This window comes from Debaryomyces hansenii (assembly GCF_000006445.2).
Source record: "Debaryomyces hansenii CBS767 chromosome B complete sequence".
Classification (NCBI taxonomy): Eukaryota; Fungi; Ascomycota; class Pichiomycetes; order Serinales; family Debaryomycetaceae; genus Debaryomyces; species Debaryomyces hansenii.
Window position 1 is genome coordinate 729477 of NC_006044.2, and position 21947 is coordinate 751423.

Consider the following 21947-nt stretch of genomic DNA (forward strand, 5'->3'; position numbering starts at 1 on the left):
AGTCATTAGGGTATCCAATAGTGGTTTCAACGTATATTATATCATACGAGACACAAGGGAAATGAGTTATTATAATAGGAACTCATCGTCATCGTCTTCGGTTTTGCCATCTTCAAGGAAGACGCATTCAGAAAAACACAAACAAATCTTGAAGCAATTATTGAAAGAGCACGCAAATAAGACTTGTGTTGATTGTAAGACAGCCACACATCCTAGATGGGCGTCATGGAGTCTCGGGTGTTTTATGTGTATAAGATGTTCAGGTATTCACAGAAGCATGGGCACCCATATTTCCAAGGTGAAATCAGTTGATTTGGATGCGTGGACGGACGAGCAGGTTGAACTGATGATAAAATGGGGAAATGAAAAATGTAACATATACTGGGAATCGAAGTTGCCGGATGGATATGTTCCAGACCAACTGAAAATTGATAATTTTATTCGTACCAAGTATGATTTGAAGAAATGGGTTTCGTCGACGACGATTCCAAATCCATTATCTATTAAGGCGTCTGGCAGTCAAAATGCTGGATTGACTACTGCACAACATACCAGTGAATCACATAAATCGAAAAATTCCGATTTGGGGTCTGCAGATCTCTTATCTGGTCATAGTTCTAAAATTGAGCCTCACGGATCATTATTGGATGATGATTTTGGCTCTTTCACTTCTTCCCCATCACCTAAGGCAAGTACTCCAGTAACGTCTACAAGAAACACAACGGCTTTGAAATCAAATCAGCAGAGGAGTAACTCGACTACGCAACAGAAATTGCCGACCGAAAATACAAGCGATGGCGCAGGAATCCAATCGGCACAATCTACTGGAGGATCGTTTTCAAATACTAGACCAGATTTAAAAAAGTCCATTTTGTCATTATACTCCTCGCCGAAATCATCTAGTTCGAGTTTCATTCAGCCACAGCATAATTCACAAGCTCAGCCTAACATGCAAGCATCTGTGAACTCATTATCTAATTCATTAAGCGGGCTTGATTTTAATAATTCAAATACATCAACAAATTTCAATGTTTCATCAATTCCTTCAAGAACCTCACTGGCTTCTCAATCAGCTTCTCAACAACCACATGCTAGACCGGAAGCACAAACCACCAACTGGAATAACGAATGGACAGATGCTAATGAGTCCACCGCCAGTTTGAATAATCAGTGGCCAAATAGCGGTTCTTCTGGTACCCATGGAGCTAAGACCACCTCGCTAAACAGTACTAATTTAGACGATGATTTGTTCAAGAACGTTTGGAGTTGATATATAGCTTACAGCAAGTCGATTGGAATGAATATGTTATATAAACGTATATATACTACTACTACATAGATAAGATTAGCAAGATAAGATTAGCAAGATTAATGTCCACCAGTAGTAGGTAAACCAACATAAACCTTGAAAGAATCGTAAATAAGCCATTGGAAACCAGTCAATGTACCAATCATTACAATTCTGACAGGCAAACCGTTCCAGACACCTGCAAACCCTATCTTGTTATAAATTCTACCTAAGGCTTGTCCAACACTTTCAGTTGGCTTCTTGTCAGCGTTAATCTTAGAAACCATCACATCAGCAGGGTGGGATATAACAGCACAGAAAATACCAGCGATGTAACCCCCTAAGAATGAGACACCGGTTTGTTGTACTGGAGTATAATCAGAAGGCTTTTTGCCCAAATACTTGTATATTTGTTCAACTGTCTTTTCAAAACTTGCAAACTTAACCATGGTGTATGGAATCTGTCTAAACCATAAAGGAATTAATCCCTTGTATAACCCTCCAATACCTTCTGTAGCGGTGATCTTTGACCATCCATCCCAGACTGACGAAGCATATGGTGGAATAGTGGTTTGAGTCTTAACCTTGATCATTTCCCATGGACATAAAGCTATATCAGCTAAGAATTCTGCAGAGAACGAAGCTGCTAAAAATACCCCCGTTTTGTACTTGCTGTAATAATCAGGTCCTACAATATCACCGTAGGTTTTCTTGAAATATTCATAAAACCCGTACTTACCGGCACCTTGGAATGAATAACCAATGAACGTAGCACCGACACCAGTAAATATCGAATCCCCTTTCGTTTTCAAAATCGTTTTCCAACCTTGCATATTCGACTTGTACAACGAAGAATCAACTTGACGACGACATTTCACCAAATCTAACGGTGTGACTGACGAATGTGTTGGACCACATGCAATAATACCACCAATTGTACAAGCAGCATAGTATTCTTTGGAGAATAACTCGATTCCTCCTTTCTTGCCAGATCCTGTACCACTTCCGGAACCTCCTACCTTGTGAGAAAGTTGCTTGAGCTTATCAGTCGCTGGCTGGACAATTGCTTCAGCTAAATTATCACTACCCATTTTATAATATTCGTTTAATTATGTTTGAATTAATCAGTTAAAATATAATTCTTGAAAATTGGCAGATTCACCTAGGCTTTATATTTTAGCCGGCACTGATAAAGTTGCTACCCAGTGCGGATCTGTCGCTTAGCAAATCTAGTAAAGACGCAAATATGCAATCTTCCTGGGACCAACTAATAAATCTACGGGTGTATTGGGTATTACAGATGATTGATATACAAAACAAGCTACATATTTTTACACATTCTAGAAATGTACCTGTTTAAAATTGTGAAAAGCTCGGTTTCTCTTACATCCCTTGGTGCAATCTATTTATTCACAAGCATTGAAGGTTGCAATTTGTGAATTTATGGAAAATTTACTCTGGTACTGACTAAGTTGGTAGTTTATGCATATTCTTGTAAATTGTCGTTTGTCTACGAAAGATGATTCTTGTGGATGGTGCAAGTCAATTGTACATAATACTGCATTTTTCAAGCAATTCTCGATTGACAGACTAGTTTAACGAAGTCTCACTCAGAATCCAGTATACATTACAAAAACGGACAAATATTTGAATATATAGGTCTAAAATAACAGCATACGTGGATACATAAGATGTTCATCTATAAGTTATTGACAGAAGGAACTCACAAGAAATAAGTCCGTTCGCACCGTCGGTTAATTTTTCCGACCCCGACATATTAAGCCGAATGAGCCATATACCGTTTTTGATCTGCAACTTGTAATACTACGACACGTAAGGTCACTACAATGAACATATATTGCAAAGCTATACAAGAGACAATGGGGAAGTAGCATGATTCAAGAACGAGCGACTTCCCATTTGACGTCGATGATACTGACTTCGGCATTGGCCTTTTCGTCGTAGTCGTACCATTCACCGTCACTCAAGTCAACATCATCAAAACGTGTAGTGGTTTCAGCACCACGGCATTCAAACTGGCCATCAGGGATAAACTCAACAAATTCGACTCCTCTGGCATCGATTTCCAATATTGGCACGAACTTACCGGTTTTCTCTATGGTCACTGTCTCCTTAGTTCTAGTAATCGAAGCCGAATGCTCGCCTTTACATTCACGACACCTGAACACGAAACTAGCCTCTCCTCTGGATCCGTCCATTTCGTGTTTTTCAAACCTGTTGATTGTCACCGGCTTTCCGTGAACCTGTCTACACGAAGTGCATTGAATATGAAATGTGTATTCAAACGGATTCTCGGTGGTGTCTATTGGCTGTAAGTCGGTAACATTATCCAATTCTGCTGATGCTTTCAAAAAATACTTGACCATGATGTATATTCGTAAACAATTGTCGTTATCACAGGCGTTTACGAAGTATTTAGTCCTACATTATGGAAACCTATTTGTGCGAAGATCGAAATTTCACCGATTATCATTGCTCCAACTCATCGCAGATCTAACGTATATGTACGCTTATATATATTATATACTTCTGATATGACATGACACGGGAATATCACGTCACGTCAGTATAGTACTCTTTTGATAGCCCTATGTATCTTCCGGTTTTTTGTATTCCCCCTATTTTTAGATCTGTCAATTTGCTTGATTCAGGTGTAGACAAGATTTCTGGGTCATATATGTCCAATTGTAAAATTTGACGCCAATAAAAAGAGAAACAGGCCTCCAACAAAATTGTACCAACAAATACCTCCAGTATACTATAACGGGCCCCATTAGATTCCAATTCTTCGTTATATAAGGATTCGGTGCCGTTGTATTGCAACTTGCAACACACACGACCTGTCTATACTTCAAAATTGCGAGGAAGGTTTTATTCAGTGAAATCTGACGTTTCTGATCAACAATTAGGCATCTAAAGGTTAGTTATTGAGTTATCAACATAGAGGACCAAGTAATTCATTCAAGAATTTCTAGCGGTTGAAAAGTTTGTTGGATTAGACAGCAAAAAATAGACGTTAAACCCTTTATATAGGGACTTGTATACAAATTAATAATACGCATGGTTAACAGGAATCCTCGAGATTTGGAGGAGTTGTCGCTCACTCCAATAGAGAGGGACTTCTCAGATCGAGTGCAGGGCGAAGACTTAGAGTTTTGGGCATCGGATGAAGGCAAATATCAAATAATACATAAGGAAAACCAGCGTAATGCATTTCTGCCATCCAAGATATTATCTAAGTTCACGGCAACCCAGTTGGTGACAATGTCGGGGGCAGCGTCGGGATTTTTAGCGGGTGTGGTGGTTTGTCCGTTGGATGTTGTTAAAACGCGGTTTCAGGCCCATGGGGCGTTAGCTCAAAGCACAGGTAGTTTGGCAAGCAAGAAATATAGAGGCTTTCTAGGCGCCTTCAAGACGATATTGCGAGAAGAAGGTCTACGAGGATTATACAGAGGGTTAGTTCCTATAACGATTGGGTATTTACCTACCTGGACTATATACTTTACTGTGTACGAGCGGGCTAAGTTGTTCTATCCGGAATTTTTGAAGTCTCATTTCAACTTAGAAACTCATGCATTAAACCATTTCTGTTCAGCTTTGACGGCGGGAATGACATCTTCAATAGCGGTTAATCCAATTTGGGTTGTGAAAACTAGATTGATGATCCAGACAGGCTCCGGTAGTACAATTTATAACAATAACGCTGAAAACAAATCTGCTGCACAACCAAAGGTTGAAAGAACCTACTACAAAGGCACATTAGATGCAATTAGAACCATGTATAAAGAAGAAGGGATCAGAGTCTTCTATAGTGGGCTTATTCCATCTTTGTTTGGCTTGTTACATGTTGGTATTCATTTTCCAGTGTATGAAAAGCTAAAATTGTGGCTCGAGTGTGATTTGAAATCCGCTTCAGCTGATGAACAAAAAAGTACCTTGGGAAGATTGATAGCCGCATCGTCAGTTTCCAAAATGATAGCAAGTACTATCACCTACCCTCATGAGATCCTCAGAACAAGAATGCAGATACAGTCTTCTAACAGGAATAAATCGGATAAGCAAAAAGGAAAGTTAATTAATTCAATAATAAAAATATACCAGAAAGAGGGTCTTAAAGGCTTTTACGCGGGCTATGGTGTAAATTTAATTAGAACGGTACCTGCGAGTGCAGTCACATTGGTTAGTTTCGAATACTTTAAAACTTATTTATTAGAGATTAGTGGGAAACTATAGACATATAGCATTTATTCAATATTATTAGCATCATTACCAATTTGTTATCTATTTAGAAGTTTTATCTATTATTATAAATTGTATATTAATTGTTAAATTATGTATTCGCTTTATCACTCCACGCGCGATCACAGATGTAAACTTGAAAATTCTTGGATCATAAACATTACCATTTCTTTCAAATTATGGCCTAGCTATGAAGTTATCTTTTGTTAGAGCTGCTCTTATTTTCACTCTATTACCCTCAGCTTTAGGTAAACCAGCTGTTATAGGAAAAAGTGGATCACTTGAGCTGGTAGCTGATAGATTAGAAATAGAGAAGGAAGTTGTACCTGATATTAATGTTGTCGTGGAAAACAAGAAACCAAATAAGGAAGTAGACGGGGACACAAGCCCAGACTTAGAAAGTAAAAAGGTAAAGGAGGGTGTTACTTCAGAAGAAGAAGGGGAAGTGAATGTGGAACAAAAGGTAGTGGTTTCTGACGTAGAATTACCTGAAGAATTAAAATTAGCTGATTTTGCTCAATCTACTAGTGGCCAACTTTCATTTGTTGAATTTTATTCACCTTACTGCTCTCATTGTAAGCAATTAGCTCCAGTATGGGAAGCTACATATAAGGAGTTTTATCTTGAGATGAAAGAATTAAATATTCAAATGAGACAGGTTAATTGTGTCGAGAGTGGTGACTTATGTGATAAGGAAAATGTTGATTCTTTTCCAAGTTTAAGGCTATACGTTCCAGATACCGATAAAGTTACAGGAGAACCAATTGAAGACAAGCTGAGATTTGTTGGTTCATTTCCCAGATCTCTAATGAGAACAGCTGACAATTTTAAGAAATATATGAAGAATGCTGTCGCTGAATATGATTCGGGTGCGATAAATTTGCCTAGTTCATCACACTTATTAACTGTGGATGAATTATTAAAGGTTGTTGCTGGTGATATCGAACAAGCTCATTTTGTAGCCTTCTTCCCTTCAACTGATAAACAATGGAAAGAAAGTGATGCTCAAAGCAAAAATTTATTTCCATCCACATGTATCGATTGTTACGAATATAAACAAATTTGGGGTAGATTGTCAAATCAAATATTGAGTACGGTTAAGTCAGCCCACGTTAATTGTCGTTCTAACCCAAATATTTGTGAAAAATTGGGTTTCAGGGATTTGACTACTGGATCTGGAAGACCGAGACCTCCTAGATTTGCGATGTTTTTACCAGAAAAGACTGGGATAGTTAGGTTTGATTATGAGGGAGCCTATACGTTAGCAGACTTGAAAGCTTTTGCAAGTCGGTTATACGAGAGTTCTCAATATGAAAAGATATCTGCTGCCACGTTATCGGAGGTAATGGAGTATAGAAATAATTTACCTTTTGCACCTTTGAAATCTTATTATCCTTTAAATAATAAGATATCAGTAGTCTTTTATTACGATGAAGAAACGGTAACAGAAGAGGATAGGGCGATTTTACCATATTTATTGGAGTATGTAATGAAGTCACCTTTTAATGTTTACCTATACACAGCAAAGAATAAAAAATTTGAGAAGAATGTTGTAACCCAGGCAGAAAACCTAGTGGAATTTATAAACTATGATGATGACTTACAGCCAAAAAAATTCGACAAGGCCATGCACCTTGCTACGACCCTAACAGCTAAACCAACTATATTGGTTTACAGAGACAATACGTTATTCACGAGTATATACCAAAACTTTGCACCTGAAGATATGAGAAATTATAATAAGATCGATGAATTTATTAAGAAGAATCAGTTCCCATTATATCAGGAATTGACCCCCGAATTAATGGAACATTATTTCAATTCTAATACAGAAGAGGCGGCTGCCGATAAGGTTGTAGTTACATTTATTAATTCTGAGGACGCTAGAAGTACAAACGAAGCACTCTACAACATGTCGTTAATTGCCCATGATTATTATTATTTGAAAAAAGAATATTATTTCAATGACATGACGAAGCGTAGAGAAGCCAAGACTGAAAATGCAGCTCGTTTACAACAAAAAAATGCTGATAGTATCAAGGTTATTAAAGAAATGAGAAGGAAAGTTCCTCATTTCTTCGACTCACACGAAGTTGTGTTCACATTTATCGATGTCTGCAACCACCCGAACTTGGCTAAAGCACAAGGATGGGACATTAGTCAGGCCGATTACAAACCCGGCGATGCAATTATCGTGACTAAAGATGATAGAAAATACTGGGACACCAACATTTTCGGTAAAAAGTTGACCAATGACCCATTTCAATTGAAACCAGTATTGCAATATTTATTAGACCCAGAATTATTATTCGGCAAAGTGCATGAAAGAGATATCAGATTGACTTCCAAATTGGTCGGCAGTCCATATGGTGATAAATTGAGATTTATGGATGGGGTTCACAGACACGGATTCTTTGGGTATCTTTTCTTGGTTATTGCCGTGTACTCACTAGTTACTGGTTTCAGAAAATATCTTGCCATAAGAAGAAAATATGCCACCAAGACAACAACTGGCTTGGGAATAATAGGCAACCTCGATAAAAAAGACTAAGATATACACATGTTATGTACATTATGCTATCCTAGAGCTTGTAACTCTCTCGCTTCTATTTCAATCAATTTTTTATAGCTATTACTTAGATCTTTAATGCAAAAGTCAATACCAGGAACCCCACTCACGTCACTAAATGGTGGTATAACCATTTTGGGCGGTATTATAGTCCCGCTACGAATCAAGCAACAATCATAAACTATCGACAAGTTCCCCAAGTCGCACCCCAGTTCCACCAATACCCTGCTTCCGATATTGGCCAGCCTTACTACCGAATTCTTACCGATTATGGTATATCCTCCGATCAGCAATGGCCCATGTATGGACTCTTCATCCTCATATTTTAGAACCGGCGGTGTGATCTTGGCACCGGTACCCAAGTAGCAGCATTTGCCAATCTGAATCGTCGCTTGTTGTTTACCAGCTATCCTGACATCTCCTTGTAATAAAACCTCATCATTGATAGTACAATTACCGTTGATTAAAATACTATTTGAACCGAAAATTTTCGATTTCTTTGAAATCCTATTCCCACTAGTAGTTTCTATCCAATCCATGGGTCACTATTACGAATATGTTTCTCTATAAGGACAATCTAATGAATAACGGAACATATAATAACAGTTACGTAATCATGAAAAAGTCCGAAATTGTTCAACGCGTTTTCTCTTCGTGCTTAAATAGACAACGTTTCCATATCTATTATACTTTGACTTGATATTTAGTAGTGATAATAGTTATAATGTCAGATAAGTTGTTTAAAATCGATTGTGGTTACCAAAATTACGACTGGGGTAAGGTTGGATCCAGTTCCGCCGTTGCACAATTTGCATCCAGTGCTAATCCTAATGTTAAGATTGATGAATCAAAACCATACGCCGAATTATGGATGGGTACTCATCCTTCTGTTCCATCAGTTGCTGTGGATGCCGGTAAATACTCGGGTAAGACTTTGAGAGATTTGGTTGGAGAAGAACCGGAAAAGTACTTACATAAATCAATTATAGACAAATTTGGATCTTCTAAGGAATTACCGTTCTTATTTAAGGTTTTATCTATCGAGAAGGTGTTGTCTATACAAGCACATCCAGATAAGAAATTGGGAGCGCAATTACATGCTGCTGATCCTAAGAACTACCCAGATGACAACCATAAGCCAGAGATGGCTATCGCAGTCACTGATTTTGAAGGATTCTGTGGGTTCAAGCCATTAGTAGAGTTGGCCAAAACGTTGCAAACTATTCCAGAACTTAAGGAAGTGATTGGAGACGAAATAGTCTCTGAGTTTGTTTCAGGAATCAAGCCAGAAGCTGAATTAGGTTCGCAAGAAGATTCGGCCAACAGAAAGTTGTTACAAAAGGTGTTTGGTAAATTGATGAACACCGACGAAGCCATCATCACCAAGAAGGCCGAATCTTTGGTGGAAAGAACAAAGTCCGAGCCAGAATTATTCGGTGTCATCTCCCCTAAATTGTCGGAATTAATACAACGCTTGAACAAGCAATTTCCTAATGACATTGGGTTGTTCTGTGGATGTTTGTTGTTGAACCACGTTTGTTTGGTTGCTGGTGAAGCTATGTTTTTGCAAGCCAAGGACCCTCATGCGTACATCAACGGAGACATTATGGAATGTATGGCTGCCTCTGATAACGTCGTCAGAGCAGGATTCACCCCAAAGTTCAAGGATGTCGATAACTTGGTTGAAATGTTGACCTATTCATACGAATCAGTAGACAAGCAAAAGATGCCTTTGCTTCCATTCAACAAGTCTAGAGGAGATGCTGTCAAGTCTGTCTTATATGATCCTCCAATCGCTGAATTTGCTGTTTTACAAACCATCTTCGACAAAAAGGCTGGCGCAACCCAACATTTCGATGCATTTGATGGTCCATCTATTTTCATCTGTATTAATGGTAATGGATCTGTAAAGATTAAGGGTGAAAGTGATGCTAAACAAGTGAATGTCGGTGATGTTTACTTTGTTGCCCCAGGTGTCGAAGTTGACTTGGTTTCTGCTTCCCTGGATGAACAATTCACTACATACAGAGCGTTTGTCGAAGCAGAATAATTGCCTCGATAGTTCTATAATACAAAATATGTAGCAGTTATAGAAACATAATATATTGTTTTAATTCGTATCTATGTATCTGCCAATTTTCCCCGTGTCATATTTATTAAGCGAAAGCCTTCGGATACATCGTGAGGTTAGACCCTATTTTTATAAGAATAGTATTTCTGAATTGTATCTGAATTGATATCAGTTTCGAAGTATAAATAGTGTTTAAGACAAAGATATACTTAGATTAATTGAATAATTCAAGAAGAGGAAAAATTACTAAGGAATTGAACACAAAAAATCAATATGAGTGAAATAGCCGAACCACAATCACAACCACAGCTAGACGTAACAATTCCAGAACAAGAACCGGAACAAGAACCGGAACAGGAACGAACAGGGAGACCACAAGAGACAGAGGAAGAACGTGCCGAAAGGTTGGCGAAACAAGAAGAAATCGATAGTCGTTCGGTGTACGTGGGAAATGTTGATTATCAATCGACTCCTGAGCAATTGGAATCATTTTTCAAAGCTGTCGGGGTGATTGAAAGGATCACTATCTTGTTTGATAAATATTCTGGATTACCAAAAGGATATGCTTACGTGGAGTTTGAGATCCCTGAAAGCGTGGAGAAGGCAATTGAAGAATTACACGGTAAGGAGTTCAGAGGCAGGGACTTGAGAGTTACTCCTAAGAGAACCAATTTACCTGGGTTCAAAAAGAGAGGTGGATTTAGAGGAAGAGGAGGTGGTAGAGGACGTGGAGGCTTCAGAGGTAGAGGACGTGGCGGATTTCGTGGTAGGGGTCGTGGCGACTCTGGAGATGAAAACGGAAAAAGTTTCGAAGCAAATGCAGAACCAGCTACTAAGGAAGATTAGATATAACCTTATTGGGGAACCAAACGTTCCAATCATTTCCATGTGAAGTGTTATGGGAGTCGGGTCTTACATTGAGTTGAGAGGACCCGTTAATATTATCATTCTATTTTTATATGTTTTTATGCTTTCACTTTTCCTTTCGTTTTGAAAATCTCCCATGTGATACACCTGATAATTATGTGTGTATGCCAGTCTTAATTTACATATTATTGCGTGTTAAGGATGCCTGTTGTAGACTAAGTAATGGATTATATTAAATATAGGTGTGCATATAAATGATCACTAAATTTTTTTTTTTTCAGTACTAAAAAAAATATGTCCTACTCATCTCAAGCTTATAAGAGAGTATTCCTCATTATTTATAAGAAATAGTATATAATATAAACCGAAATGACATCCGTAAGAAAGAGAAAGATGAACCGTTCATCGGTTCGTAAGAATACGAGAAGAGTCAAGGATAAAAAGAAGAATATTAATATTCATTCGAACCCAATCATTGCTGCTAACTGGGATAAATCATTGACTTTACAACAGAATTATAAAAAGCTTGGTTTGAGAGCAAAGTTGGGAACTTTGGCCGGGGGAAAAGAACAAGATGTTAAGACTTTGTCTGAAATCAAGGCCGCAGATGCAGCTTCAAAGCCATCGCTTGCTGACATCGAGCAAACTACTGATCCAGCCAAGATACCGGAAGGTGAAGCTCGTATAATCAGAGATCCGGAAACTAATGAGGTGACCAGTGTTATTTATGGTACAATGAAAGTGGGTCCAAAGGCTGAAACAGAAGGGGAGAGTTCTTCTGTGATTAAACAGTTAGAAGAATATGCTCAGAAACATGCACAAGTTAAAAAAGAGAGAAAACCTTCTGCCAGAGAAAATGAATGGTTAGAAAAGTTACACGAGAAACATGGCGATGATTATGATAAGATGATGTGGGACAAGAAGTTGAATATATATCAACAAAGTGCTGGTGATTTAAGAAGAAGAATCACTAAATGGAAAAAGGCCCATAATGTTGAGTAAATCGGTACTATACCATATATATTTGCATAAATCTTTTCTTAATTTTAATAGTGTATATTAATTCCATCTTTCCTGTTTCAGGAAGACCTTCATTACTTTCATTTTAAATATATACAAAAAATGCCACTTAAAACCTTGCTGGGTGCTGTTGCTCTAATACTTTATCGACAATACCTTCCATAATTCCCTTTAATTCACAGTCATCATACAAATCAACCAACTTCTTCTTTCCATCATTCTGATCATTGTCTTGCATTTCCACCATTTCCACAAAACTTGGGTCTATTGGAATATTACCAAGAAATTGCAAGTCCAATTTCTCGCTTAGTTCTTTACCACCACCACTCAGGAAGATATTCGTGCATTCAGAACAATGGGGACATATGAAACCGCTCATATTCTCCACAACACCGAGTACATCAAAATTGACCTTCTTACAAAAATTAATCTCTTTACGGACATCAGCAGTTGCAACCTGCTGCGGCGTTGTAACAATAATAGCCCCATCTGGGTTTGCCCACCGTAACTCTTCTGCTATTGCTATATGTTCATCCGACGTCCCTGGTGGTGTATCGATCAACAAGTAATCTAATGGGACATTATTTTCCCCACCACTCCACACAACGTCTTTGAGAAACTGTCTTATCATCGCCGTCTTCTTAGGACCTCTCCACACCACAGAGCTATTCCTATTTCCTATCAAGAATCCTAGCGACATTAAAGATAGGTTTCCTCTCTTATTTTCTTCATTTTTTTCCTGTCCGTTATTATACACCGATACTGGAACCCATCCTGCGGACGATTGATGTACCTGCTTTGTCTCCACCCCAAACATCCGGGGCAAAGAAGGCCCAGTTAAATCTATATCCAACACTCCAGTGTTAAACCCTTTATTTACAAGCGTCAATGCTGTTTGCGTAGTAACAGATGATTTTCCAACTCCTCCTTTACCTGATAATATTAATATTATATGCTTGACATTCAGTAACGATTTTGGACTCTCTTGAGGCTCCGATGTATCCATCTTCTATTGTTTTATTCTAATCTACCGTTCGATTCTTTATAGCTTTCGACTGTCTACAAATCTTGAAAAGAAGTCCTTTTTGTCTTACTAATCTTCTAATCTGATAATGAATTTTTTTTGGGGCCCATTTTGAATACGCGGTGTTCAAATCTTCAATATCACTTCTTAATCTGTTATTGAAGATAATCTAGGGTTCTAAAGGCAATATGAGTTCAAGATACTCCAATAATGGCGGAGCACATCAGAGAGACCTAAGGACACAATTATTTGCTACTCCACAAAGAAGTCCTGCTAATAATACACCCCTTTCAAGGTCAGATTCTCCATATGATAAAGCCCCAGTCGCATCAGCAAAGTACAACGAATCTTATTTACTGTCGCTTGAATCACAAAATAATGATGAGGTAGATACGATGAGTCAAAAGGTTAATTTGTTGAAAAATTTGGGAGTTAGGATGGGTACAGAAATAAATAAATCAGTCAAGTTAAACGATGAAATAACCAATACAATGGAAAAAGGGAAAATAACATTAAAGAATACGTGGAATAAAATGATTGTAATGAGTCAGAGGGCGGGTATAAGTTGGAGGATGTGGTTCTTGGTGTTTGGTGTGATAACGATATGGTTTTTCTGGGTATGGCTATTTTAGTCATTTCCTACATTTGCATGATGAATCTGTGGTTCTGTAAACGACAATATAATTCGATTAGTTCCTTGTTTATATAGTCATAGGATATAAATCTATACGGTTCTATATAACCTTATTTCATTTTAATAAAAAGACGTTAAGATAATTATAAAAAGCCCTTTAATCTGGATATTGATTTTAGACTCATAACGTCGGCATTGTCGTCGTGGGGTTCCTGAGGGAGACCGTTCCACAGGATGACCTCGTTCTCGTCATTATCATTGCTACTAGACTCGCCAGAATTAGGCCTGGCAAGAAGCATCGTACCAGTCACTGTAAAATCATTGATACTATTTGAGCCAACCGTATGCCGCGCATTGATATTAATGTTCTTGATCTCTGGTGTATTCAACGCATAGTGGTCGTTTTTAGTATTGCTTTTCACTGCATCTGTCTTTCGTATTTTAGCAAACGAAGGAACATGTGAGTTTGATTGCACTTTCATAGTAGGCGGCAACTTCAATATGGATCTTTTGGGCTTTAAAGAATGATGCGATGGTTTATGCTTTGGTGTAGGCGACATATCTTTTCTTTGGTACATACGACGCTTGTGAATCTGCTGGGTTCTTTCTAGGCGTAGTTTTTTCTTTTTCTTTTTTTTCAAATCAGCTTTAAGTAATGAGTAATATTGGTCCGCATACATATTGGTTTTGTTATCGCTCGATTCGCTACTCAATGAATCAAAATCTGAGGACTCTGAGGTCATAGCGGGCTCGCTTTCTATGTCGTTGTCTTCAGGCTCAGTATTTAATCCTGACGTATCATCACTACTCATATGAAAGTTCTCCAAGGCCACTAGTGAATCAGTTAATGCTCTCTTTGCTATAGAATCCTCACTTCTATCATTGAAATGCGATAAATGATCATCATCTTCGTGATTATTGCATTCACAAGTTGGTCTCTCTTTCATTTTCAGGAATGTTTCAGAAGTTATAGGGGATCCATTGATTCTTAGTTTTTTGAAATGTGAAGTTTGAAGAGTCGGTTTAACAGTTGCTGAGGATTTTACGTTCATCGTCATGTTACCTAATGACGGACGAACTGCTAACCTTTGGTCATTTGATTTTGGATCTTTAATTATGGATGAATACAATAGGCTCAACGGGTTACCTGGTTTAAAGGTAGACAAGCTTGCAGAGGGATCAATGGTAGTTTGATCATTCTCATTGAAAAACTCATTGTTTTTGAGTTCATAGTTCTTGTTGTGTGTTGGGTTCATAAATATATCAAGATCGCTATACTTATTCAGTTGGAGGTCCCTATATTTGTGGATAGACGATGACATGAATAGCTCAAATTGTTCTGCATTCATTTCTTCTTCTTCCACAATCAATGTGGCATGCGTATTTGGTTCATTCTTTGCGTCTTGTATGGATGGCTGTTCGTTAATTTTCACATCTGGTTTCGCAATGAAAGGCATAGGTTCTCTTTCAGCCAGTGCTTCACCCGAAACTTTATTATCTGATGGTATTATTTTGATATCTGACTTACTTTCTTTACCAGCAAGCATTTTATGTATATACGGGTATTCTTGTTTCCTCCGGGAGTTCGGTTGTCCTAGTATTTCATCCGATTTCATCTTATTCACTTTATGGTCTATTTTTGAAAGTCTCTGAGTCAATCCCCGAACCTTACCAGATGCCTTTGCTGATAATTCTAATAGCATTTCTATTTCGTCATCAATGGTACTTTCTGTGCCTAACAGAAGTAAACTCGTTGAATTATTTTGCACACTATTTGCATTACCCCCATTATTACTTATGGCCTTTCTTAATTTTTTATTCCTAAATGTAATATTCTTTTTCAATGAATGTGCTATCTTTGCAATTTCAATGTTTTTGAATTGGATCTTTTGTTCAATGGAAAGCTTTCTCCGAATTTCACTCTTCAAATCATTCTGGTAACTCGACGCCACTTTTATCATTGAATTCACAACTTCCTGTGATTCTTCCTTCAAATCATCACAAATAATACGATCTAACTTAAATTCCTCAATTGAAGGGAGTTTTGGCATATCTTTTGGAAAATTTGGCTTATACTTCCTATCCGCTTTTTTTACTCCATACTCGTCGATATTTCGTTTCTTCGGTATTTCGTTGTCATAAATTAAAGACATTATTAGACATTCAATAATTGCACTTGATATACAGCCAATTCATCCAGTTGAAGATTTTCTCAGTAGTATAATCTGCTTTTAAGATACTACGTTTGGAGTATTTAGAAAGCGAAAGCGGAAAATACATTATTCAGATCAATTCGCATAATTTTTATTTTACGATTGAAACAAAGAGAATAAATGCCAGATATGGACTAACAGAAAGACCCTGCTAAGAAGTGGAACTCTCTATACCTCATATAAAGAAACTGTAACTGTAGGTCATCATACTCTTTGAAAGTGGATTTATAATGAATGTATATCCAAACTTTGGGGTAATTCAATTGCCAGGTTTTTTTTGATGATTACTAGAAAACATGTAGACAATATTAAAGGAACAACATGTATTCAAAAGTAATTCTTGTATCTAAGAGGGTTGGCTGGAATGTCTACATGATGTATGAAAAAGTAATAAGATTATCTATTTAGAATCGATTTCGCAATATACTCGATGGGATTGGTTAGTAGCTTATGATACCAACCGTCTAAGAATAGAGTCACAAAACATTTAGATGGAGGTGGTTACAAAGCTCAATAGAACTAAATTATGCAGTTCCATTGCATATAAAAAAAGAATAGGTTGAACATACATCTACCGTAACCAACATCTCAGTTCATACTTCATTCTTATCACCAAAGGGGTCACTGGAAATACTCGCATTAGTTTCAACTTTGGTAAGGTTTTTGTTCGTATAACCGGTTGGCTTTGTTTTAGGGATTGGAGGTGGAGACTTTTTACCTTGCAATGCACTTGAGGGGCCTTCCTCTGCTAAATTTACATTGGACAAGTCATCTGTGACCTGCTCAGTATCTGATGATTCGTCAGTATAATAACTCTCGTATCCTTCACTATCGACATCGTCGTCATCATAGTTTGGTGCTGGATTTTCTGCCGTATAACCACAAGCCTTGTCGAAATTCTTGAAAGCATCCACCAATTGTTCATTGGCGACAATTAAGCTTCCTAAGAACTCTTCATCCATAGCTAGGACTTCATCACTTTTTGTCGTTGTGTCTCCTGCACCAACATATTGCAAGTATCTCAAGACTTTCCGTCTTATAGAGCGACACTTGTCGAATTCGCTCGAGCACTTCTCATCATCCAATGGTGACATTCCTGATGGGAATGACATTAAAAGATTATTTAACGTAGTTGTATGCGTATGACAATCTGCAATGACAGTTCTAATTCTAGGAGACTCAACACTGTAGTTAATTTGAGGGATTTGATATTCTTCATCAGCATAACGTACACCTCGGGTCTTTCTTCTTCTCTTCTTCTTCTTACCTTTTGTATTTTTGGGATCCTCGTTTGTGGCCGAATATGGCGATGATTTGGCTGGACGGGGTGGTGGAACCTTCTTGTGACTCGGAGCTCTTGGTGATTTCGGCTGGTCATCTATTTCAGACCCAAATACGTTTTCACTAGTATTTCTAGAATGCGTCCTGCCATGTTTCACCCCTGGAATCGCTTTCCATAACGTTGCCAATGGCTTATAGTCACTCATATCTGCTAATTCAGATTTCCATCCTCTGGCTAATCCTCTAACCTTGCGCTGGACATCAACATGATAACTTGTTCCCGAACCTGTCTTACCGCTACCATTAATTATGCCTTTCAATACATCGTGTAACTTGTCATCTCTAGCTATCGTAGGTCCGATTTTCGGCCCTGAGTTTAAAACCAACAACTCGAGAACGCTTAGAGCCTTTAATTGGACCTTAACAGATTCTCCATATTTTATCTTCTTTCTAATAGCCCTAGCAGCTTCAGACGCCCCAGTAGTGGGCTGTATCTGAATTAAATGTATTAAGTCCGATAAGTAAAGTTCAATTGGCTTATCAGAGTCATCCTCCTGTGGGGTTGATAATTGATTAACTTTAATAGTAATGGACGTAATATTACGCTCTCCGAAAACTGGCATTGGAATTTAACTTATATTATAGCAATACCCTTCCACGTATCAATTGATTATATCGTATATATAAAATATAAAGTGCTTCTCTGACAAAGTAGATTATCATACTAATTCTGTGCTAAAACCTCACTCACTGATGTTGCACTGGTTCGCAAAAACATTGAATCTTTTCTCTTGCTATATTGTTATCATTTTTTAATATATATTAGGTGCCATTGGTTTGAAAGAACAAAATACGATGTCTCATGATTCAAACACAGTGAAAGATGTCATATATAAACCTAACAAACGGTTGTTGAGGATATTTATTGTGCTTTGCATTATTCTGCTTCTTTTTATCGGTCAGCACTTAGTTTTCGGAAATCGTGAAGATCTAGTATCTGAAGTACAAAATAATAAAGTTTTTAGATTTATCAACGAAGCGGAAGATAAGGATACTTTGAATAACGTGAATTTCTATGGAACATCCGTACAAACACATTCGGCACAAAAACAAGAAGAAGAACAGGATGTGAAGGGTAGTCAATCAGCAAACAGAATTAATGAAGCTTCCAACTCGGCGGGTGATGAGGAAACTGAGGAAATGGAAAATATGATGGATGAACAGGAAAACGAGAGAGAGAGAGCGGCGATGGTAATTATAGTGCAGAATAAAGCAGACATTCTGCTGGTGATGCCAACAATAAGAAGCTACCAACAGAAGTTTAACGAAAAATACAATTATGACTGGGTTATAATATCACACAGGGCGATGTTGTCTCTGCTTCAGCAAGATATAACGGCTTTAACGAAGCCGGGATCCAATGTTAAGTTTATGGATATGAAATATCTGTCGGAACTTATAATATACCCTCCTGGAATTGACAAACAAAAGGTAAGAGAAATAAGACGGGATACAAATTTTCCAAAGTTGTTGAGATCCAAGAATATATTACAAGCGAGACATTTTGCAAGGTTTTTGACGGGCCATTTTTATAATTTGGATAACATTTGGAAAGATTATGATTATTACTGGAAAGTGCCGCTAGGGTCGCAATTGAATTGTGAGGTCAACTATGATGTATTCAAATACATGAAGCAAAACAAGATTAAGTATGGATGGCTGTTGATGCAACAAGACTATCCTCACCTCCATCCTAGTTTGTTCAATGCCGTAAAAAGGTACATTCTCGATCCAGGCAACGATTTTATGGATGAATCGGGACCCACTCGGAACAACTTTCATTTCCTTCTTGGCAACGGTATGGATCCTGAAGCATTGCAAGATCCAAATGCCGATTGGAAAATAAATTCGTGCTCTATTGATTCAGAATTCGAATTAGTGGATTTGTCGTTCTTCAAATCCATTCAATACCAGCATTTCTTCAATTACATAGACGGATTCAATGGCTTCTACTACGAAAGCTGGAGTGAACCGGTAATCAAGACCATAGCCACTTCACTTTTCCTCAACACAAATCAAGTTCACTTCTTCGACGATTTGGCAGTACTGGTTCGGACCCAAGCTTTAGGACTCTGCCCTTTAAACAAAGATTTTTATATCAAGAACAAATGTACTTGCAATCCACAAGAACACGGTAAGAAGATTGGTGTGGGTAAATTTCCTGGAGAAGAATTACAATTAATGCATAAGAGTACATGTTTGGCTAAATGGTTGCAATCTTCAGGCCAAGGCACACCTCAAGCTTTTGAAGCTGAAGACGACCCACTTTTCGAATCTTTTCTCGAAAATGACGAACCTCCCTCAGACTAGATAGAAGCCGTTCTGCCAGCCTTATAGTACGTCTACATTAGATATATTTGTATATATATAGAAGCATAATGAATGTATGAATATTCTTATAAAACCGACCGTATCAACACGTGCTAAAAGACCGGATCTTCGCAATATGAAAATTTTTTTGAAAATTTAGATTGATACTATAGAAGATCAATAGTTTTTAGACTTTCGTTTGATTTAGAAGAAAGTAATTGCAAACTGAGGATAATGTCTGACGATCAACAGTACAACCAAGACAAGTTGTCTCAAGATTTCCAAAATACCTCAATTGGAAGTGGTGAACAACAGCAACAATCGTACCAACAGTATCAACAACAACCACAGCAGAACAATTTCAATGCTAATAGCGCTCCAACTTTTACACCAAGTGGACAACAAGGAGGCTACCAAGGAGGCTACCAAGGGGGATATCAAGGAGGATACCAGAATTATTCTCAAGGAGGATACCAAAATTATAACCAAGGATATCAAAACTACAACCAGGGGTACCAGGGATACCAAAACAACAACAGAGGTGGATACAACAACTACAACAACAGAGGTGGATACAACAACTATAATAATTACAACCAACAAGACCAACAACCAGTTCAAAACCAGGGTATGTCATTGGCCGATTTCCAAAAGCAGCAGAATGCTCAAGCTAATTTAAATAAGCCTAAGAAGACTTTGAAGTTGGCTTCTTCTTCTGGTATTAAGTTAGCCAATGCTAAGAAGGCCCCAGAAACCGAATCTAAGGAGGCTACTCCAGCTGCAACAGAAAAGGAAGCCACTCCAGCTGCTACAGAAAAGGAAGCCACTCCAGCTGCTACAGAAAAGGAAGCTACCCCAGCTGCCACTGAAAAGGAAACTACCCCAGCTCCAGCCAAGAAGGAGGCTACTCCAGCTTCAGTTAAATCTGAATCTAAGCCTGCCTCTAAGTCTACTTCTAAGGTCGCCACTAAAGAGTCAACTCCGGTTACTTCTGATAAGGTGATTCAAGAGCAAGTTGATGAAGTTGATGAAGAAGTTGTCAAGGATATGTTTGGTGGTAAGGACCACGTTTCTATCATTTTCATGGGTCATGTTGATGCAGGTAAGTCGACAATGGGTGGTAACATTTTATATTTAACTGGCTCTGTTGATAAGAGAACAGTTGACAAATATGAAAGAGAAGCTAAGGATGCCGGTAGACAAGGTTGGTACTTGTCATGGGTTATGGATACCAACAAAGAAGAAAGAAGTGATGGTAAGACTATCGAAGTTGGTAAGGCTTATTTTGAAACTGAGAAGAGAAGATACACTATTTTGGATGCTCCAGGCCATAAAATGTACGTTTCTGAAATGATTGGTGGTGCATCTCAAGCAGATGTTGGTATTTTAGTCATTTCTGCCAGAAAGGGTGAATATGAAACCGGTTTCGAAAAGGGTGGTCAAACAAGAGAACACGCTTTGTTAGCTAAAACCCAAGGTGTTAACAAGATTATTGTTGTTGTTAACAAGATGGACGATCCAACTGTTGGTTGGGCTGAAGATCGTTATAAAGATTGTATCACAAAATTAGGGACATTCTTAAAGGGTATCGGATACGCTAAGGATGATATAATCTTCATGCCTGTTTCAGGATATACTGGTGCAGGTATCAAGGACAGAGTCAATCCAAAGGACTGTCCATGGTACTCTGGCCCATCATTATTGGAATTTTTAGATAACATGAAAACCATGCAACGTCATATCAACGGTCCATTTATGTTGCCAATTAGTGGTAAGATGAAGGATATGGGTACTATCATTGAAGGTAAGATTGAAAGTGGTCATATTAAGAAAGGTGGAAATTTATTATTAATGCCTAATAAAGCATCTATCGAAGTTGTTGCAATTTTCAATGAAACCGAACAAGAATGTGATGCAGCATTTTGCGGTGAACAAGTTAGATTGAAGATTAAGGGCGTGGAAGAAGAAGATTTAGCTCCAGGTTACGTTTTGACCTCTCCATTAAAGCCAATCAAGACCATTACTAGATTCGAAGCCCAGATTGCCATCGTTGAATTAAAGTCTATTTTATCTAATGGTTTCTCATGTGTCATGCATTTACATACTGCCATTGAAGAAGTTACTTTCATCGAATTAAAGCATAAATTAGAGAAGGGTACTAATAGAAAATCCAAGAAACCACCTGCATTTGCTAAGAAGGGTATGAAGGTCATTGCTATCTTAGAAACTAACGAAAGTGTCTGCGCGGAGACATATGCTGATTACCCACAATTAGGTAGATTTACTTTGAGAGATCAAGGTACCACCATTGCTATTGGTAAAATTACCAAAGTGTTATAAGATCGATAAA

At 37.9% G+C, this 21947-nt stretch overlaps 15 protein-coding genes across 15 annotated transcripts; 9 read left to right on the top strand and 6 right to left on the bottom strand. All coding sequences in view use genetic code 12, as the record gives it.

Moving 5' to 3' along the window:
* Positions 1 to 61: 61 nt before the first annotated feature.
* DEHA2B09218g (DEHA2B09218p) lies at positions 62 to 1270 on the top strand (the record flags this gene model as incomplete). Its single annotated transcript, XM_457351.1, has 1 exon — positions 62 to 1270. One exon carries the CDS (start codon positions 62 to 64, stop codon positions 1268 to 1270), a length of 1209 nt encoding a protein of 402 aa, XP_457351.2.
* A 98-nt stretch (positions 1271 to 1368) lies between these two features.
* On the bottom strand, positions 1369 to 2379 carry DEHA2B09240g (DEHA2B09240p; the record flags this gene model as incomplete). The annotated part of the gene is made up of 1 exon (XM_457352.1): positions 1369 to 2379. One exon carries the CDS (start codon positions 2377 to 2379, stop codon positions 1369 to 1371), a length of 1011 nt encoding a protein of 336 aa, XP_457352.1.
* Positions 2380 to 3186: 807 nt separating this feature from the next.
* Positions 3187 to 3675, bottom strand: DEHA2B09262g (DEHA2B09262p; the record flags this gene model as incomplete). Its single annotated transcript, XM_457353.1, has 1 exon — positions 3187 to 3675. The coding sequence occupies one exon, from the start codon at positions 3673 to 3675 to the stop codon at positions 3187 to 3189; it is 489 nt and encodes a 162-aa protein (XP_457353.1).
* Positions 3676 to 4369: 694 nt separating this feature from the next.
* DEHA2B09284g (DEHA2B09284p) lies at positions 4370 to 5542 on the top strand (the record flags this gene model as incomplete). Its single annotated transcript, XM_457354.1, has 1 exon — positions 4370 to 5542. One exon carries the CDS (start codon positions 4370 to 4372, stop codon positions 5540 to 5542), a length of 1173 nt encoding a protein of 390 aa, XP_457354.2.
* Positions 5543 to 5738: 196 nt separating this feature from the next.
* On the top strand, positions 5739 to 8099 carry DEHA2B09306g (DEHA2B09306p; the record flags this gene model as incomplete). Its single annotated transcript, XM_457355.1, has 1 exon — positions 5739 to 8099. One exon carries the CDS (start codon positions 5739 to 5741, stop codon positions 8097 to 8099), a length of 2361 nt encoding a protein of 786 aa, XP_457355.2.
* Positions 8100 to 8125: 26 nt separating this feature from the next.
* DEHA2B09328g (DEHA2B09328p) lies at positions 8126 to 8656 on the bottom strand (the record flags this gene model as incomplete). The annotated part of the gene is made up of 1 exon (XM_457356.1): positions 8126 to 8656. One exon carries the CDS (start codon positions 8654 to 8656, stop codon positions 8126 to 8128), a length of 531 nt encoding a protein of 176 aa, XP_457356.2.
* Positions 8657 to 8841: 185 nt separating this feature from the next.
* DEHA2B09350g (DEHA2B09350p) lies at positions 8842 to 10167 on the top strand (the record flags this gene model as incomplete). Its single annotated transcript, XM_457357.1, has 1 exon — positions 8842 to 10167. The coding sequence occupies one exon, from the start codon at positions 8842 to 8844 to the stop codon at positions 10165 to 10167; it is 1326 nt and encodes a 441-aa protein (XP_457357.2).
* Positions 10168 to 10461: 294 nt separating this feature from the next.
* DEHA2B09372g (DEHA2B09372p) lies at positions 10462 to 11034 on the top strand (the record flags this gene model as incomplete). The annotated part of the gene is made up of 1 exon (XM_457358.1): positions 10462 to 11034. One exon carries the CDS (start codon positions 10462 to 10464, stop codon positions 11032 to 11034), a length of 573 nt encoding a protein of 190 aa, XP_457358.1.
* A 390-nt stretch (positions 11035 to 11424) lies between these two features.
* Positions 11425 to 12057, top strand: DEHA2B09394g (DEHA2B09394p; the record flags this gene model as incomplete). Its single annotated transcript, XM_457359.1, has 1 exon — positions 11425 to 12057. The coding sequence occupies one exon, from the start codon at positions 11425 to 11427 to the stop codon at positions 12055 to 12057; it is 633 nt and encodes a 210-aa protein (XP_457359.1).
* A 127-nt stretch (positions 12058 to 12184) lies between these two features.
* DEHA2B09416g (DEHA2B09416p) lies at positions 12185 to 13081 on the bottom strand (the record flags this gene model as incomplete). The annotated part of the gene is made up of 1 exon (XM_457360.1): positions 12185 to 13081. One exon carries the CDS (start codon positions 13079 to 13081, stop codon positions 12185 to 12187), a length of 897 nt encoding a protein of 298 aa, XP_457360.2.
* A 206-nt stretch (positions 13082 to 13287) lies between these two features.
* DEHA2B09438g (DEHA2B09438p) lies at positions 13288 to 13731 on the top strand (the record flags this gene model as incomplete). Its single annotated transcript, XM_457361.1, has 1 exon — positions 13288 to 13731. The coding sequence occupies one exon, from the start codon at positions 13288 to 13290 to the stop codon at positions 13729 to 13731; it is 444 nt and encodes a 147-aa protein (XP_457361.2).
* Positions 13732 to 13876: 145 nt separating this feature from the next.
* DEHA2B09460g (DEHA2B09460p) lies at positions 13877 to 15886 on the bottom strand (the record flags this gene model as incomplete). The annotated part of the gene is made up of 1 exon (XM_457362.1): positions 13877 to 15886. The coding sequence occupies one exon, from the start codon at positions 15884 to 15886 to the stop codon at positions 13877 to 13879; it is 2010 nt and encodes a 669-aa protein (XP_457362.2).
* A 653-nt stretch (positions 15887 to 16539) lies between these two features.
* Positions 16540 to 17850, bottom strand: DEHA2B09482g (DEHA2B09482p; the record flags this gene model as incomplete). Its single annotated transcript, XM_457363.1, has 1 exon — positions 16540 to 17850. The coding sequence occupies one exon, from the start codon at positions 17848 to 17850 to the stop codon at positions 16540 to 16542; it is 1311 nt and encodes a 436-aa protein (XP_457363.1).
* A 232-nt stretch (positions 17851 to 18082) lies between these two features.
* On the top strand, positions 18083 to 19597 carry DEHA2B09504g (DEHA2B09504p; the record flags this gene model as incomplete). Its single annotated transcript, XM_002770060.1, has 1 exon — positions 18083 to 19597. The coding sequence occupies one exon, from the start codon at positions 18083 to 18085 to the stop codon at positions 19595 to 19597; it is 1515 nt and encodes a 504-aa protein (XP_002770106.1).
* Positions 19598 to 19831: 234 nt separating this feature from the next.
* Positions 19832 to 21937, top strand: DEHA2B09526g (DEHA2B09526p; the record flags this gene model as incomplete). Its single annotated transcript, XM_457365.1, has 1 exon — positions 19832 to 21937. The coding sequence occupies one exon, from the start codon at positions 19832 to 19834 to the stop codon at positions 21935 to 21937; it is 2106 nt and encodes a 701-aa protein (XP_457365.1).
* Between the last annotated feature and the right edge of the window lie 10 nt (positions 21938 to 21947).